Consider the following 16,958-nt stretch of genomic DNA (forward strand, 5'->3'; position numbering starts at 1 on the left):
TCAAGGTGACACCTCCTCACAAGAGGAAGTGCCACTGCATGCTTTGTCTTTGGCAGCGGGCTCACATGAATACTGGGTAACCCCCTTATTGGAGGGCAAACCTATACGCATGGAACTAGACACCGGTGCAGCTGTCTCGCTGGTTCCTGAGACTGTGTATAAGGAAAAGCTACAGCATCTTCCGCTTAAGGCAACAAAAACTGTTCTGAAGACGTATACAGGTGAAGCTGTGCCCATGTTGGGCACTATTGATGTTAAGGTGGAGCTCAATGGACAGGCGGCTAAATTGCCACTGTTTGTGGTGAGAGGTAATTACCCAGCCTTAATGGGTAGGTCTTGGCTTGGGAAGATTCAGCTGAACTGGGCAGAAGTGCACCGGATGACTAAAGAAGAAACCAGTCTAACCCCTATACTAAGGAAACATGCTGCTGTTTTTGGAGATGATTTGGGAAGTATGAAGGGAATCACTGTGACATTGAACATTAAACCTGGCAGTCCACCAAAATATCTGAAAGCCCGAACTGTGCCATATGCCATCAGGCCAAAAGTTTAAGCAGACCTGGAGCGCCTGGTCACCAATGGAGTCCTAATACCAGTTACCCATAGCTCATGAGCCACTCCTATCGTTCCAATAGTAAAGAAAGATGGCTCTCTCCGGATTTGCGGTGATTTTAAAGTCACTGTCAACCCAGTGTTGTGTGCAGAGCAATACCCGCTTCCCCGCATCGATGACCTCTTTGCAGGCCTGGCTGGGGGACAAAAGTTCAGTAAGATTGATCTGAGTCAAGCATATTTACAGATGCACGTCGATGAAAAGTCCCAAGAGCTGTTGACTATTGTGACTCATAAGGGGCTTTATCGATACTGTCGCCTACCCTTCGGAATCACATCGGCTCCCGCCCTGTTCCAGAGGGCTATGGACCAGATCTTGTGTGGCTTGTCAGGAGTTCAGTGCTATCTGGATGATATCCTGGTCACTGGAAGAAATGAAGAGGATCACTTAAAGAATTTAGAGGCTACCCTACAAAGACTGGAAGAGTATGGCCTACGAGTTCGCAAAGACAAGTGTGAATTCTTCAAGCCCTCTGTTGAATATTTGGGACACATCATCGATTCTGCAGGTCTTCATAAGGCCCCTGCAAAAGTTAAAGCTATTGTGGAGGCTCCCCCACCTCGAAATGTAAGCCAGCTGCGCTCATTTCTAGGACTACTGAACTATTATGGGAAGTTCATCTCACAGTTAGCCACACTGCTAAAACCACTTCATGAGCTCCTTGGGCAGAACAAGGCCTGGAAGTGGACTGAAGCCTGTGATGTTGCATTTAACAAAGCTAAGGATGCATTGTTAAATTCTGAAGTTCTAACGCACTTTGATCCGTCCTTACCCCTGCAATTGGCCTGCGATGCTTCCCCTTATGGAGTGGGAGCGGTCGTGTCACACATTATGCCTTCGGAGAAGAAAGACCTATTGCTTTTGCTTCACGCACTCTAAGCAAAGCAGAAACTAACTACGCCCAAATCGACGTGAGGCATTAGGAATTGTTTTTGGAATTAGGAAGTTTCATCAGTACCTATTTGGGCGAAAGTTTACTCTTCTTACAGACCATCGACCTCTGACATCAATTTTGGACCCTACACAGGCATTCCCCATTAGCTGCTAGTCGTATGCAACGTTGGGCATTGATACTTTCTGCACACACATATGAAATCAAATATTGGAAATCCACTCTGCGGCAATGCAGATGGCCTCTCAAGGTTGCCTTTACCGGTCAAACATCAAGATAGTGCCCAAAAGGAAATCTTCTACTTTGAACAGGTAGAGAATACACCCATCACTGCTACTCAGATAAAGAAGGCAACCGCGTTGACCCAGTATTATCCCAAGTTATGGACCTGGTGATGCATGGAAAATCTCGACAAACCTCTTCGGTCTCACCCGACCTTGTTCCTACATGTCCAGGCGGACGGAGTTATCGGTCCAATCTGGTTGTTTGTTGTGGGGGAGGCGTGTCATTATTCCACCACCCCTGAGATCACAGATGTTAGAACAGCTACATTCCGGTCACTGTGGAATAGTGCGCATGAAGGAAATTGCGAAGCTATTTTTGGTGGCCTAGATTGGACGGTGCTATTGAAGAGAAGGCAAAAGCTTGTATGTCATGTCAGGGTGTAAGAAATGCACCCCAGTGGGCACCCCTACACCCATGGGACTGGCCTGAAAACCCGTGGCAACGTATTCACGTTGACTTTGCTGGCCCCCTTGAAGGAAGCATGTTCTTGGTGGCAGTAGATGCCCATTCTAAATGGCCAGAAGTCTCTATAATGCAGTCCACTACTGCAGAGTACTATCCAAAAACTACGAGGACTCTTTAGTCGTTTTGGTCTGCCAGAACAACTTGTGAGCGACAACGGACCGCAGTTCGTCTCTCAGGAGTTTCAAAATTTTATGAAGGCAAATGGGATACACCACATCACGTCAGCACCATATCATCCGTCCACCAACGGATTAGCTGAAAGATTTGTGCAGACAATGAAAAACGCTTTGAAATCAGCAAAGGGACAACACTCCATTCAAAAGCGTCTGGATACCTTCTTACTTTCCTATAGAAACACACCTCATGCTACGACCCAGGTTTCCCCAGCCTTTCTAATGATGGGACGACAGCTGCGCTCTTGCTTTGATCTGCTGAAACCTTCTGAACCCAGACAAACTGTGCAACATCAGCAGCAATATCAAGTCATCAGACGGGCACCCAGAGCAAAAGACCGAACCTTTAGCCCAGGACAGCCAGTTTTGGCTCGGAATTATACTTCCAGAGCTAAATGGGCCCCGGCCACAGTCATCACTCAAACAGGACCTGTTTCCTATACAGTCCGGACTGCAGAGAATCTTACCTGGCGGCGACATGTAGATCAGCTGTTGCCAGGTCATGCCAGTCTACAGGACCCATCTGCAGTTGAGGGGTCTGACTTCACCCCTCCTGGTGAGACACCGAATCATGAGTCACCTGTTCCTGACTGTTCTCCTTTACTGCCGGCAGCTGAGATACCCCTTTGCCCAGCACGAGCTGATACCACCTCCTCACCTATTCGTGCTGAGGACCCTGAGCCCCTAGTACTTTCGGGTGCAACAACACCAGAAGTTCGCCGTAATCCACCTAGAGACAGAAGGCCTCCTCATCGGCTGGATCTTTAGTTAGGGCGAACCCACGGTTATGGGGCAAAATAATCCCCAGGGTTTAGCCGGGAATGGAGGCAGTCTACCCTCCTTCTCTAGTTTAGTGTGTGTTTTATTTAGGGGATGTTCTTATTAGGGGGGGAGGAATATGTTGTGTATGTGGTTGTCATGGGTTTTGTTACTATGGCAACTGAGTTAGACTATTAAGGGATAGCTCAGCCGGTTTCAACCGGCTGAGTGAGCTCTCTGTCTCTGTAAATAAAATGGAGGTTTTGGTTAGCTGTCTGCTCTCTGGCCTCAAGTGATTTCTTCCTAAACCGGCTGCCCCAAGGATATAACACTACCTGTGCTCTGGGGCTGTGCAACCCAGCCCCCAGAAGTTAAGAGTAACCCCAGGGCTGCTCTGCTTCCTGGAATACCCATTGTACAGTGTGGTCCAGTCACATCCTCACTACCCCGGGGGGTTGGGCTGAAGGTAAGCCCTCATGCCAGTCGGGGAGCCCTTTGCTCAGAGGGGACTTTCAGGGGAATATTTCCCCCCAGGGCAGCACAAAGGGGCCTTAGTGTCATTACAAACCAGGTGGCATTACCTTTGGGTGCACCATGCTGATCTTGTGTATGAACTGTTTTACTGCCAGACAGTCCATCATCAGAACTCCAGGCCTTTCGTGGAGCTGAGAATGAAATAAAGAAGCTGCTTTTCCATGCCCTAAAATACAGCTGTAGTTTTGACTGCTGCTTGCAAGGTTGCTGCAAAACTGCTAGGGACAGAAACGGGGGCACCTCATGGGAGAACAGAAATAAGAGGGACGTCATCATTGGCGGGCAAAATAAATTTCCTAACTAATAATAGGGCTCAATTTTGCCTGTGTCTAAGCTCTGTGGAACCAGGCCGGCACTGAGTCAGGGAACCATAATCAGCTCCTTGATCCAGAGCCAGCCCAGCCCCAGCATCAGTTAGAGCCACCAAGAGACAGACAGATTTAACATGCCAGTGGCGTGTCAGCATAATGCCACTCAGATCCATGGTGTCTCTAGCCTGCCCTCAATGCCAGGGTTGGCTGGCATGGTGATGGCTTGGTTTATGCTGACAGAGTTATGGCCAGAATCTGTCCACCTAAATGGCATAAAGAGGCTGGACCAGGAACTAGAATCTGGCCCTTAGTCTTGAATCTGGTGTCTTCAAGAGCAGCCGAGGCTGTGCTAGAAAGAGTCACGTACATGTGGGTCAGTGCTCTCAGATATGTGCCTGAAGTCGGGTACTCATGGCCTGATTTGTGTGCACCCACAACTCCCACCAATGACAGCAGGGGCTGCAAGCGCCGAATGCCACAAGAAATCAGTCCACTCTATTTATATTTAGGGACCTAAATAAATGGCCTAGATTCCAGAACAGCTGCACTCCGGCGCCTTGTGACTTTGGAGAGGTTGGTTTTGGGGTGTATTGTGGGGGTCCCAGTCCCCATCCTAGCTCCATTGTCACACACAGTCATCAGCCTGAGATTACCTCTGCAAGAAAGTGAATATTTGCTTCAGGAAAGATGTTATTTGTACTATGGTAACACTTTGAGGGCTCAACTGAGATTGGCGTCTCATTACTCCGGGACCTGAAGATAATCTCAACTGAGATTGTTGGGGTCTGTGTGGTGCCCAGCCCAATGGGGACCTCGAACTTGGTTGAGGTCTGTAGGTGTTACCTTAATACAAATACTTGGTTCGTCTTTAATCTCTGGGGGCCCAATCCTGCAGGGGGTGGCATGCTATCAACTTCCACTAGAATCAAGCCAAGGGTATTTGGCATCTCCCAGGAGGCGCTCAGCATCTGGCAAGGTCAGGCCTCAAGTTGGGTGCCACATGATACTTGGAAGTGACTTTGAGAAGTATGACCAAGTGAGCAGGAAAGTCAAACCTCAAAGGCCAGCTGAAGTGCGGTAGAATCCAGGGGTTCGTGGCTACATCCACCTGCTGTCCAAGGCCTGGTCCAGGGCACAGAGAGCTCAGCCAGCATACCATCCATTTCTGCACAAGGGAGAGATTCTGGGTCACATGTGCCAGAACAAACTAGTTCAATCTGAAGCTTCATGCTACTGAAACCAATTAAAAGCACTGGCTCCCATAGAGGCAGAGTGGTGCTTTAGTGAGTAGGGCACGAGCCAAGACTTCTGGGTTCTATTCCCAGCTGTCACTGTCTTCCTGTGTGACCTTGGGCAAGTCCTTGCCCCTCTCAGTGCTTCTGTTTCCCTTCACACCCTGTGTCTGTTCAGCCTATGAGCTCTTTGGGACAGGGCCTGTCTCTCACTAGGTGTCTGTGCAGCACCCAGCCCAATGGAGCCCCAGTGTACTGGGAGTGCCACAGACACACAGAGACAGATAGTCCTTGCCTGGAAAAGCTTGCAAGCTAACTTGACACATGGTGGGTGGGGACACAGAGAGGGGAACAGACTTGCCCAGGGACACACCGCAGGTTGGTAACAGAACCTAGGTGTCCTGATGCCCAATCTTGTGCCCTATGAACACCGAGATCTCACTGCAAATAAATTGGGAATAGAGACGCTTCAGCTTCCAGGCACAAGCCAACCTCTAAAGCAGGGTTTCTCAACCCATGGGTCACGACACAAAATTGAGTCACCAGAACGCATCAAAGAGTTGTGGGACTAGCTGGGCTCAGTTCCTCAAGCTGGGCATTGTGACCTGATGCACAGGATCATCACGCCACTCAGGTTGGCCCAGCCACTCCTCCGTCATGATGATGGGGGGGCCAGCTGGCAGAGCCAAATTTAAGAGAGTTGTGCTGCGATCCCAGGTGCCAGATTGCAATGCCATTCACACAAATTTGGGCGGCCAGATGGGGGTCCAGGCCAAACATGAGCAGTGCTGTGACCCTGGAGGTTACAAAGCCCAGAGGAGGAAGCCAAGTCCAGCCAACCCTGTGCGTCAGAAGCTGGGAGGGAATGGCTGATGTCCTGTTCTCTGGTAAGCACCAGCCCCACTATGAACTCCCACCCTGCATTCGAGCTACACCCCATCTTTCTTACTCCCTGTTCTGCCCCTCAACCCAGACCCTCTGATCTACCTCTCCTGCACAGCAGGGCAAATCCTCATCTGTCATATCACTCATTCTGGACCCCAGCCCCCCAGACCTTCCCCCAATACACCCCCAGCCCCTTCTGTCACCAAATTCCCTATTCCTTTACCCTTTCATTCTATGCCCAGGCTCCCCAAAAACCCCAACTTCTTCCTCACTACACCCTTAGGCTTCTCCATTTCACCTCCAGGCCCCCAAATTCCCCATAGCCTCTTTCCCTCATGGGCTGCGGCGGGGCAGTATTTGTTTGGAGGGGGTGTCTCAGCTCACTGCCCCTCCTGCCCATTTGCCAGGGCGGAGGGTCATGACAGGCCACAAAGTTTTACAAATGGGTCCTGAGCAGTTGAGAACCAGTGTTCCAGGTGATTAAACTTTCCCTATGGACGGGTGACTCCAGAACAGACCATTTTGTGGTTCCTCACACCACACCCTGAAGCATGAGGTAGGGGGCCACAGAGACATAAAACCAAAAGAACCTTGGTCTGATCCAATCTGGCAGTCCCATTGTCCCTTCTGTAATGCTCCCATTGAGTGTGAAAAGCCATGATTTCACCAGCAAGGAAGGGGTTAATGCCCACTGAGGGCTCTTGATTTAGCCAAACAAGATCCAATGGCTGGGAGTTGCAGTCAGCAGAACTCAAGAGTACAAAGAAGGAACATATTTTAACAGGGAAGAGGATCAGCCACTAGAACAGCTTCCCCAGGATCCGCCAAGGGTCTATGGAAACAGATTTGAAGGTTTGTTTTTTTTACCTTTCCAGAACTGCTCATTGAGGATTTTAGAGCAAAAATTCCCTGCTGCAGCAACTGTAGGAAGAAAATACAAGGCAGGTGTTAAACCCAAAGGAACAACACAGACAGCAGAATCCTCATTATGTTTCACTCTACTCACTAGTGGTCGTGCACCGGAGTTGGCTTGTTCCATGCGTAGAATCACTGAGATTAAAGGAAACCAGCACTATCCCTTCCGGGGCTAATCCTTTCAGCTGCCTTTCTTCCTCATTCTTAAGGCAAATTATGAGATATTCTAAAATCTGAAATGGTAGGAACTGTGAGAAAGTGATTGGCCCCTCTGGGAAAGTACAAGAGCAGGAACCGACCCCGGAGAAGTGCAGCTCATCTCTGAAAAGCGGCAAAGCCAAAATGCCCAAAGAGATGCCAGAGTCAGAGCTGCTGAACATAGGGACATAGGGCTAGCAGATGTGGTGTATTGAAAACCGTGTTAAAATTGTGATCTATCACTTTTAGGGGTGTTCCTGGTCTTGCTTCCAGACAAGGGACTCTGTAGGAAAGCATACGATCTGGGCCTAGTGCAGACTGAGTCAGTTCTGATACAAGCAAGACTGCAGCAAGATGGGGTGAGCTGTGCCTCTCTGTATTAGGCTGCAGCCTGCTTTGTCTGTCCCTGCATTTGGGATCAGATCTGAGTGACTGGCCCACTCCTTCTGTTAGAAGGCTGTTCCAGACCCTCATTCCTCTGCCGGTTAGAAACCTTCTCTTTTCCAGCCGACATTGATTCCTGGCCAGTTTATCTCCATTTGTTCTTGTGCTAATGCTGTCCTTGAGCTTCAGCAGCTCTTCTCCCTCCCTGGGCCCCTCCCTGCAATGTATTCAGAGAGAGAGAGCAATCAGATCCCCTCTCAGCCTTTGTTTTGCCAGGCTAGACACAACCAACTCTTAAGTTTCTGCTTGTAAGACAGGCTCTTCGGTCCTCTGATCCATGCAGAGTTGAGGGACCATTACTATTTGTCTTACGAGCATCTCCAGGCCCCAGTGGAGAGCAGAGCCCAGTTGTGCTAGGTACTGTACAAACACACACTAAGGTCCTGCATCCACACAAAAGTTGCCCTGCTTTAACTTTCTTGGTCTGGTTAAAGCATTACAGCCTGCCTAGTTTGGATGCAGCCAGCCAGGCTAAATGTGTTTATATCAGTATAGCTCACAAGGGGAATAAGCTATAATAAGATAAAGCACCTTTATCCCAATATAACTGCATTGCAGTAGGGGCTGTCCTAGTATAACTATACTAGTAAAAAAGCCCATCCCTGACCGAAATAATTATATTGATACAATAAACATATGCGTGGAGCAGGTCTACAGGCCAAGCCTCCAAGAGCTCAGTCTAAACAGACACAGGGTGGGAGGGGAAATAGGGACAATAAAAGGGGAATGAACTTGCCCAGGGTCAGTGACAGAGCTGGGAATAGAACCAAGGAGTCCTGACTCCTAGCCTTCCCCTATGACCACTAGATCCTACTCCCTTCCCAGAACTGATTAGAACCCAGGAGTCCGACTCCCAGCTTCCCCTGCTCTACCCCACTAGACCCCACTCCCCGCCCAGAGCCTAGCCTAGAAGCCAGGAGTCCTGGTTGCCAGTCTCTCTGTGTCCTAGCCAGAGGGCCATGCTGCCTCCTGCTATTGACTTTCAACACCTTATTCCTTCACAAACATCTCCTGTTCCCCTTTGATGCTAGCGCCACATGTAGGGTTGTAAACCCCTTGGGGCAGGGACTGAGCCATGCACCGCCTGTGGCATTACAGACCAATGCTGCATGCCCATAATCCTGTAGATGGACTGGAAAATCAGTCACACACCAATCCACACAGGGCTGGGAAAGGGAGAAAGTCCTTATTAACAAACAAAAGTTCTCCGTCACACAATAGGCAGCTGGGGGGAAAAATACAGGCCAAGCTTATTGGGTAGAAGTCTCCTCTCTTCCCCTACTCCCCACCCCAGACTCTGCTGCTGCATAATCCCTTGTAGCAGGATGGAAAGTGGATTAAGATCTCTCATGGCAGGTCCCCCTCTGCCAGTGTCACAAACAATCTCCCTCTTCGGGAAGATGCCACAGCCAGCAGGAGGTTGCAAAATACCCACCTTGATTCGACTAGATCTGCTGTATTAACCCCTTGGCAACTGGCTCAGCCTGGAAGGGCCAGTTCTTGAGCCTTTAAACATGGAAAGATGTAGGGTTTGAGTTGTGGGGGGCCACGCAGGGTTTCAGAGCTGAACTCCTGGAGTTTGGGGAGCTGTGGTGCAAGGAAGGAGTCCATCTCAGCTGGGGTGACACTATGGCAGTGTTCATGTGATCATGGTAGTCTCAGTAACTATAACCACCTTCCTCTGATCCACCTCATCAGGAAGAGCCGGTGCTGCCTATCCTTGGTTCAAGCTCTGCTGGTTACCTGTATGAGGCCACAGTTTCATAACCTCCTCTCCCCCACTGGGCCTCTCTTTCCCTTCCAACAACCTCTTAGATTTCCAATCCCGGGACAACATTCCTACTGAGGTTAATGGAGCCAGAGAAAGGAATGTGGACAGGTGTGAATCCTTGCAGAGAGGTGGGGAAGCAGCTTTACAACCACTGACCTGTTGACATCTTCTTATCTAGGGTTCACTTAGGGAGAAGGGCTGGGAACTCAGAAAGGGATCTCCCCCTGCTCAGAAAGGCGGAAGACTGACAGCAGCTGTTTCCTTGGCTCTCATTAGAGACCTCAGGATGGGCATGTAATAAACTGCGGCCACGTGCATATAGACACCACAGTGATCAGACCCAGATGCTCAGTCACAAAAGCAGAGGCTCCCTGGAACTAGCTCAGCCGGCTCTGAGCAGTTGCTCAGTTGCTGCTTGAGGCATGAGCGCACACACACACGCTGAGCCAGTGCAACGTACATGCATCCCCAGGCTGATGGCACACAGATTTGTAGACCCTAGGAGAGAGAACACAGCACTAGCAGCCTATTGCTACAGACCTCCTCATTATAGTATCTCAACCATTAACGGAACTGATCTTCCCCCACCCTTGGGAGGCAGGAAGATATCCTCTCCATTTTACAGAGGAGGAAGCAAGGCACAAAGGTAGCATATGGCATCCACAGCTAAGCCAAGAACTGAATCCAGACCTAAGCCAGCGTGCTATTTACTGAACACTTTTCCTAGCTGCAGAGGCAACCCCTCTGCTATATGCATGCAACTCTGTATGACACTGCACAGCAGTACCTCATAGGTTGCAGGTACTTGCTAAAGCCCTCGATAGTCCATGAAAGAGCATCATTCCTACCTCTCCACTTGCAAAGGTTCATGCAGCATGAACACGCATGCACATGTGCACACACAGCTATTAATGCAGGAAACTTACACCTCACTTTTATGATTCTGCATTTTTGAGGCTCATAACTTACAAGAGCACCAGGGAAAGAAAACTACAGGCTCTTTATTTCAGGAAAGAAGCATGGACCAGTGGCTCAGGCACAGGCCTAAGACTTAGGACACCAGGGTTATATCAGAAGGGGTACATCAGAAGCAGGAAGCTTGCTAATCAACCAGTGGGGCCATTGGACGATTGAGATGCTAAAGGAGCACTCAAGGACGATAAGGCCATTGTGGAGAAACTAAATGAATTATTTGCATTGGTCTTCATGGCTGAGGTGAGGGAGATTCCCAAACCTGAGCCATTCTTTTTAGGTGACAAATCTGAGGAACTGTCCCAGATTGAGGTGTCATTAGAGGAGGTTTGGAACAAATTGATAAACTAAACAGTAATACTTCATTAGAATCAAATGGTATTCACCCAAGAGTTCTGAAGGAACTCCAATGTGAAACTGTAGAACTATTAATAGTAGTCTGTAACCTATCATTTAAATCAGCTTCTGTACCAAATGACTGGAGGATAGCTAATGTGAGGCCAATTTTTAAAAAGGCTCCAGAGGTGATCCTGGTAATTACAGGCCAGTAAGCCTGACTTCAGTATCAGGAAAACTGGTTGAAACTATAGTAAAGAACAAAACTGTCAGACACATAGATGAACATAATTTGTTGGGGAAAAGTCAACATTTGTAAAGGGAAATCATGCCTCACCAATCTACTAGAATTCTTTGAGGGAATCAGCAAGCATGTGGACAAGGGGGTTCCAGTGGATATAGTGTACTTAGATTTTCAGAAAGCCTTTGACAAGGTTCCTCACAAAAGGCTCTTAAGCAAAGTAACCTGTCATGGGATAAGAGGAAAGGTCCTCTCATGAATTGGTAACTGGTTAAAGATAGGAAACAAAGGATAGGAATAAATAGTCAGTTTTCAGAATGGAGAGCGGTAAATAGTGGTGTCCCCTAAGGGTCTGTACTGGGACCAGTCCTATTCAACATATTCATAAATTATCTGGAAAAAGGAATAAACACTGAGGTGGCAAAATTTGCAGATGATTCAAAACTACTCAAGATAGTTAAGTCCCAGGCAGACTGCAAAGAGCTATAAAAAGATCTCTCAAAACTGGGTGACTGGGCAACAAAATGGCAGATGAAATTCAATGTTGATAAATGCAAAATAATTCACATTGGAAAACATAATCCCAACTATACATATAAAATGATGGGGTCTAAATTAGCTGTTAGCACTCAAGAAAGAGATCTTGGAGTCACTGTGGATAGTTCTCTGAAAACATCCACTCAATGTGCAGCGGCAGTCAAAAAAGTGAACAGAATGTTTGGAATCTTTAAGAAAGGGATATATAATAAGACAGAAAATATCATATTTCCTCTATATAAATCCATGGTATGCCCATATCTTGAATACTGTGTGCAGATGTGGTTGCCCCATCTCAAAAAGGATATATTGGAATTGGAAAAGGTTCAGAAAAGGGCAACAAAAATTATTAGGGGTATGGAATGACTTCCGTATGAGGAGAGATTAATAATACTGGGACTTTTCAGCTTGGAAAAGAGATGACTGAAGGGGGATATGATTGAGGTCTATACAATCATGACTGTGGAGAAAGTAAATAAGGAAGTGTTATTTACTCCGTCACATAACACAAGAACTAGGGGTCACCAAATGAAATTAATAGGCAGCAAGTTTAAAACAAACAAAAGGAAGTATTTCTTCACACAATACAGTCAGTCTGTGGAACTCTTTGCCAGAGGATGTTGTGAATGCCAACATTATAACAGGGTTCAAAAAAGAACTAGATAAGTTCATAGAGGGGGTCCATCAATGGCTATTAGCCAGGAAAGGCAGGGATGGTGTTCCTAACCTCTGTTTGCCAGAAGATGGGAATGGGCAACAGGGGATGGATCACTTGATGATTACCTGTTCTGTTCATTCCCTCTGGGGCACCTAGCATTGGCCATTGTTGGAAGACAGGATACTGGGCTAGATGGATCATTGGTCTGACCCAGTATGGCCGTTCTTATGTTACCCCAGCTCTGCCACTGACCATGGGCAAGTTCACACTTGATGCTTGTTTCCTCTCCTATCTGTTGTCCTTCTAGACTGTAAACTCTTTGGAGATAAGGACTCTCTCTCTCATTAAATGGCTATACAATGCCTAGCCCAGTGGCATCCTGATCTCAGCTGGGACGTTTAAGAGATACTGTCACGTTAATAATAATAAACTGGGGAGTTTTCTATGTCCCTTGTTGTTTTGCAAAGCTGTTGCACCAGCACAGTCCTCCATTCTGGAAGCTGCCACCTCTACATCAGCCTTAGGATGAGCATTATGGTCTGTTCAGGCCTCTGTAATGTTTGTTTTACTAATGATCTTAGATGCCTCAATGTTTGACATGCTGAGCTTAAGACACCTGATTTTTCAAAAAGCCCTGAGCACTTCTCTAGATGGCTAAGGTAGTTCTACGGCTCCATCACTGGAATATCTGAACACATCGCCCTCTCTACTGCATTTATCTGCACATCCCCCCTGGGAGGCAGGGCAGGGCTAGTATGGTATCTCCTTTGCACAGATGGGTGACTACAGCTCAGTGAGACTAAGTAACTCGCCTAAGATCACACAGGAAGTCTGTAGCAAAGCAGGTAACTAACACAAAGCCATTGTCCCTTTTGGACTGGCCACCTGCCCTCTGAAAACCTGTTTAATCTGTCTCAAATTGGGCACCCTAAAAATCACTAGACTCTGTTGAAAATCTCAGCCTGTATTCTCATCTCGCACAGCCTTGTCCCAGTCTGTTATTTCCCCTGCAGGCCCAACTAAATACTCCAAGGTCTATACATTATTTTTAATTTCAAAAGCACTTCTAGTTCTCTCTATCTAGGCTGAAGCTGGGAATAAATCATGTTTTCCTATCAAAAGTCACATCACTGTCTGATCCCTGAGACCACAACAGGGCTGTCAACATGATCAAAACTGTAAGTATTGCAGTCCCAAAATCTTGTTTGTTGCTGCTCTTCTCACTAGGATCCTAAAATCATACTCTGGTCTCTACACAGATCATATCTACTTAGGGATAACTTCTGTGGAATGAGCTACAAAGTCCACTAGGGACTTACTGATTTTATATGGAAAGAGTTCACGAGAGTGATGGGTAGCAGGATCAACTCATGTTGGAGTTCCCAACTTTACCCTCAATTACTTTTGAAATATTGCTTCACCAGAAGGGAGTGGGTGCCATGCACTAACTGAGATCAATGCCAAGTGGGCAAGATCAGAGCCATAGTTTGAGCCTCAGATATGTGGAAAAAACATAAGAATCAGAGATTTTTGATACCACATGATTTTTATAGAGGGAATTTATGTCAGTAACCCCTCATTCACATGACCCCAAATTGGGACTACTAACCAAATCCCAGGCACTCATGAGGCACAGAAAATTTCAAGACAATCCAAATAAGCATGTGGATTTTAAAGCACTTAGAAAAGTTGTCTGTTAAAAACAAAACAACAAAACAAAAAAGCAGCCAGTGAGTGTATAATGCCCAGCCTGGCCAGGCCAAAGGAGACTGGAAGTGTCAGTGGGCCATGTCATGGTCACCATCAAGGCCAGTGAGCCAGAGGATGATGGTGCACAAATTGGTGAGTGGAGAAAGGGGGATGGATTTAGGTGGCTAGGACAGTGAGGCTGGCAGGGCCGTCCTTAGGATTTCTGGTGCCCTAGGCGAGATTATTAAACTGGTGCCCCTGTGCCTGATCTGCTCTTAGCAACACAAATATAAGCATACAGTATTGGAAAACTTGCCACATTCACATTATTAAAACCAGTTTAACTTAATTAAGCACACTGTAATGCTGATGCACTAGCACTAAAGAAGTAGCACTATAGAAAAAATTCTGATTTGACAGAATGATGCAAATAATATAATTTTTTTAATTTGTCAAAATTTTATTGGAAATTTATATGAAGAGGTATTGAAACAAAGATTTGTTTTTAATTAAAAGCAATCTTTCTGGCTTTTTTTGGCTGCAAAATCAGTTTAACAAGCTGGGTTTCCAAACAGTGGGAAAATATAACCCTAGTTTTACTGCTAGGTAAAGCACAAAGTGACCAAAATGAAGTCAGCACAGAATCATCTCATCTAGATTAAGGTAGCACAGAAATGTTACAGAAGTCCTATTGTACCTTATTTTTGTTTGGAAAGACATTAGCAATAGCAGCACATTCACATAATAAAATACATGCTAAATCACTGCCTCTAAAGTTCCATCAAAAACTGACATTTTCACAGCTCTAGCATGATCTGCTGTACAGATTCTTCACAAGGAAGTGTCCCTGGCCTTTTTAACTCATATTAACTATGTATTTACTTTATGAAAGGTGGAGAAAACATTGTGAAAACGTAAAACATTGGCTGCCCAACTTCTGGGCTGGCAAAAGCTATACTGACTCACAGGAAAAAAAAAATGCAGGAGAATCTTAGTACAACATATGGTCAGTCTATACCAGGGGTCGGCAACCTTTCAGAAGTGGTGTGCCAAGTTCACTGTAATTTAAGGTTTCTTGTGCCAGTAATACATTTTAACGTTTGTAGAAGGTATCTCTCTATGTCTATATTATATAAATAAACTATTGTTATTATCTGAGGTCCTGGCCACCGGTCCTGCTCAGGCCACTGCCAGCTGAGTAAATGAAACCCCAGACCGGCAGTGGGCTGAACGGGACTGGTGGCTGGAACCCTAGACAAGGATCCCAGGCCCTGCTCAGCCCACTGCTGGTCTGGGGTTCTGACCACCAACTCCTGCCAGCCAGGATCCCGGCTGCCAACCCCCCTCAGCCCGCTACCAGCCTGGGATTCTGCTCACCCAGGCTGGCAGGAGGCAGAGTGGGGCCGACGGCTGGGCTCCTGACTGGCAAGGGGCTGGCAGCCGGAACCCCGGAATAGCAGTAGGCTGAGTGCTGCCGGCACCCCAGACTGGCAGCAGACTGAGCCACTCAACCCTCCACCGGCCCTGCTCAGCCCGCCACCAGCCCAGTCAGCCCACTGCTGGCTGAATGAATGGAACCCCAGGCTGACAGCAGGTTGAGTGGTTCAGCCGGCCTGCTCAGCCCGCTGCCAGCCTGGGGTTCCTTGGGGGTCCCCAGGCCAGCAGCAGGTGCTGAGTGGGGCTGACGGCCGGTATCCCAGCTGGCAATAGGGCAGCAGCTGGAACCCCAGAGCAGTGATGGGCTGAGCCGCTCAGCCTGCCGCTGCATACCATCAAAAATCAGCTCACCTGCCACCTTTGGCGCGTGTGCCATAGGTTGCCGACCCCTGCTTTATACACTAGTAAGGAGATGAGCATATTACAGTTGTTGGAGGGCTCTTATCAGGAGTAACAGGCTATAGGAAAGTCAGTCAACATTTTTTGTTTCTCTGATGAAAACTGGCCCACTCCCTGCCTCAAACCAAACCTGTCACTAATAATTGTCAACAACTTAATTTTCTGTTTTTGGCTAAGATATTGATTAAAAAAATATATTGAAATTGGATTCAAGATTGTTAGCAAGCATTTTTGGCAAACAAAGTTGTTAAATGACAATCTAAATGGCAACACAGCACTGCTTTCATGCTTGGCTCACCCCCCAGCCTGCTGGTCCAACAGCTGCAGTGGACCCCAAAATCCACCTCTTGGGGTGCAGAGTGGCAACAGCAGCAGCAAACCCTCAGGTCCAATCACACGCCAATGGGCACCACCACCAGCCTTACGGACCATGGTGAAGTGAGCACAGCATCTGATCTCAGGGACAGGTCACCCATGGAGCCACAGCAGCTCATCCTGCCCTGTGTAGCTCCCCCTGGATGAGGTGGATCGCTGGCAGCTGCCAGCCCGGGGGAGAGGCGCTCCCCAGCTAGGGTGCCCAGATCCAGATGTCCTGATTTTATAGGGCCAGTCCCGATATTTGGGGCTTTGTCTTATATAGGCACCAATTACCCCCACCTAGAGTGACCAGACAGCAAGTGTGAAAAATCAGGACGGGGTGGGGGTAAAAGGAGCCTATATAAGAAAAAGACCCCAAAATTGGGACTGGCCCTATAAAATAGGGACATCTGCTCACCCTACCCCAACCCCCGTCCTGATTTTTCACACATCTGGCTAATCCCAGCCCAGCCCTGTGTGACATTCCAATCCTGGCCGAGGAAGTGAGTTACTTTCACTTTCATTCCTCAGCAGGCAGCCAGCCTCCCCCACACCTACCCCCCAGCACCTCACCCAATCTAGCCCTGACAGAGGGGAGGGAGGAGAGAGAGAGGGATGCTCCTGGGGAGGAGGGAGAAAGGAGGGGGTGCTTCATGGGGAAGGGGGGGAGAAGAATGGATGTTATGGGGGACAACAAAGGATACTGGTTCCAGAGCTGCAGAGCCTGCCCTGCCTCACCTCACTTCAGCCAGGGGGAAAGAGTCACACTCACAGGTGAGCTCCTTCCCCAACCCCTACCACCTCCCCTTCCCAGAGACCCCAGCAGCCAATCCCCTCCCTCAGACTGTGCTGCAT

At 47.9% G+C, this 16,958-nt stretch overlaps 1 protein-coding gene across 3 annotated transcripts in view; it reads right to left on the bottom strand.

Annotated features, from left to right (window-relative positions):
• Positions 1–16,958, bottom strand: part of C7H11orf80 (chromosome 7 C11orf80 homolog) — a 56,318-nt gene that overhangs the window by 30,207 nt on the left and 9,153 nt on the right. For 2 of the 3 annotated variants that reach the window (XM_039546023.1, XM_039546025.1), the window contains exons 2-5: positions 7,156–7,297; positions 7,017–7,070; positions 5,088–5,197; positions 3,769–3,852 (exon numbers count right to left, since the gene is read on the bottom strand). In XM_039546023.1, the coding sequence (XP_039401957.1) occupies positions 3,769–3,852; positions 5,088–5,197; positions 7,017–7,070; positions 7,156–7,297 (390 nt within the window). The remainder of the gene's footprint in view (positions 1–3,768; positions 3,853–5,087; positions 5,198–7,016; positions 7,071–7,155; positions 7,298–16,958) is intronic. The other variant, XM_039546026.1, reaches the window with a different exon arrangement.

This window comes from Mauremys reevesii, linkage group 7, assembly GCF_016161935.1.
Source record: "Mauremys reevesii isolate NIE-2019 linkage group 7, ASM1616193v1, whole genome shotgun sequence".
NCBI classification, from domain to species: domain Eukaryota; kingdom Metazoa; phylum Chordata; order Testudines; family Geoemydidae; genus Mauremys; species Mauremys reevesii.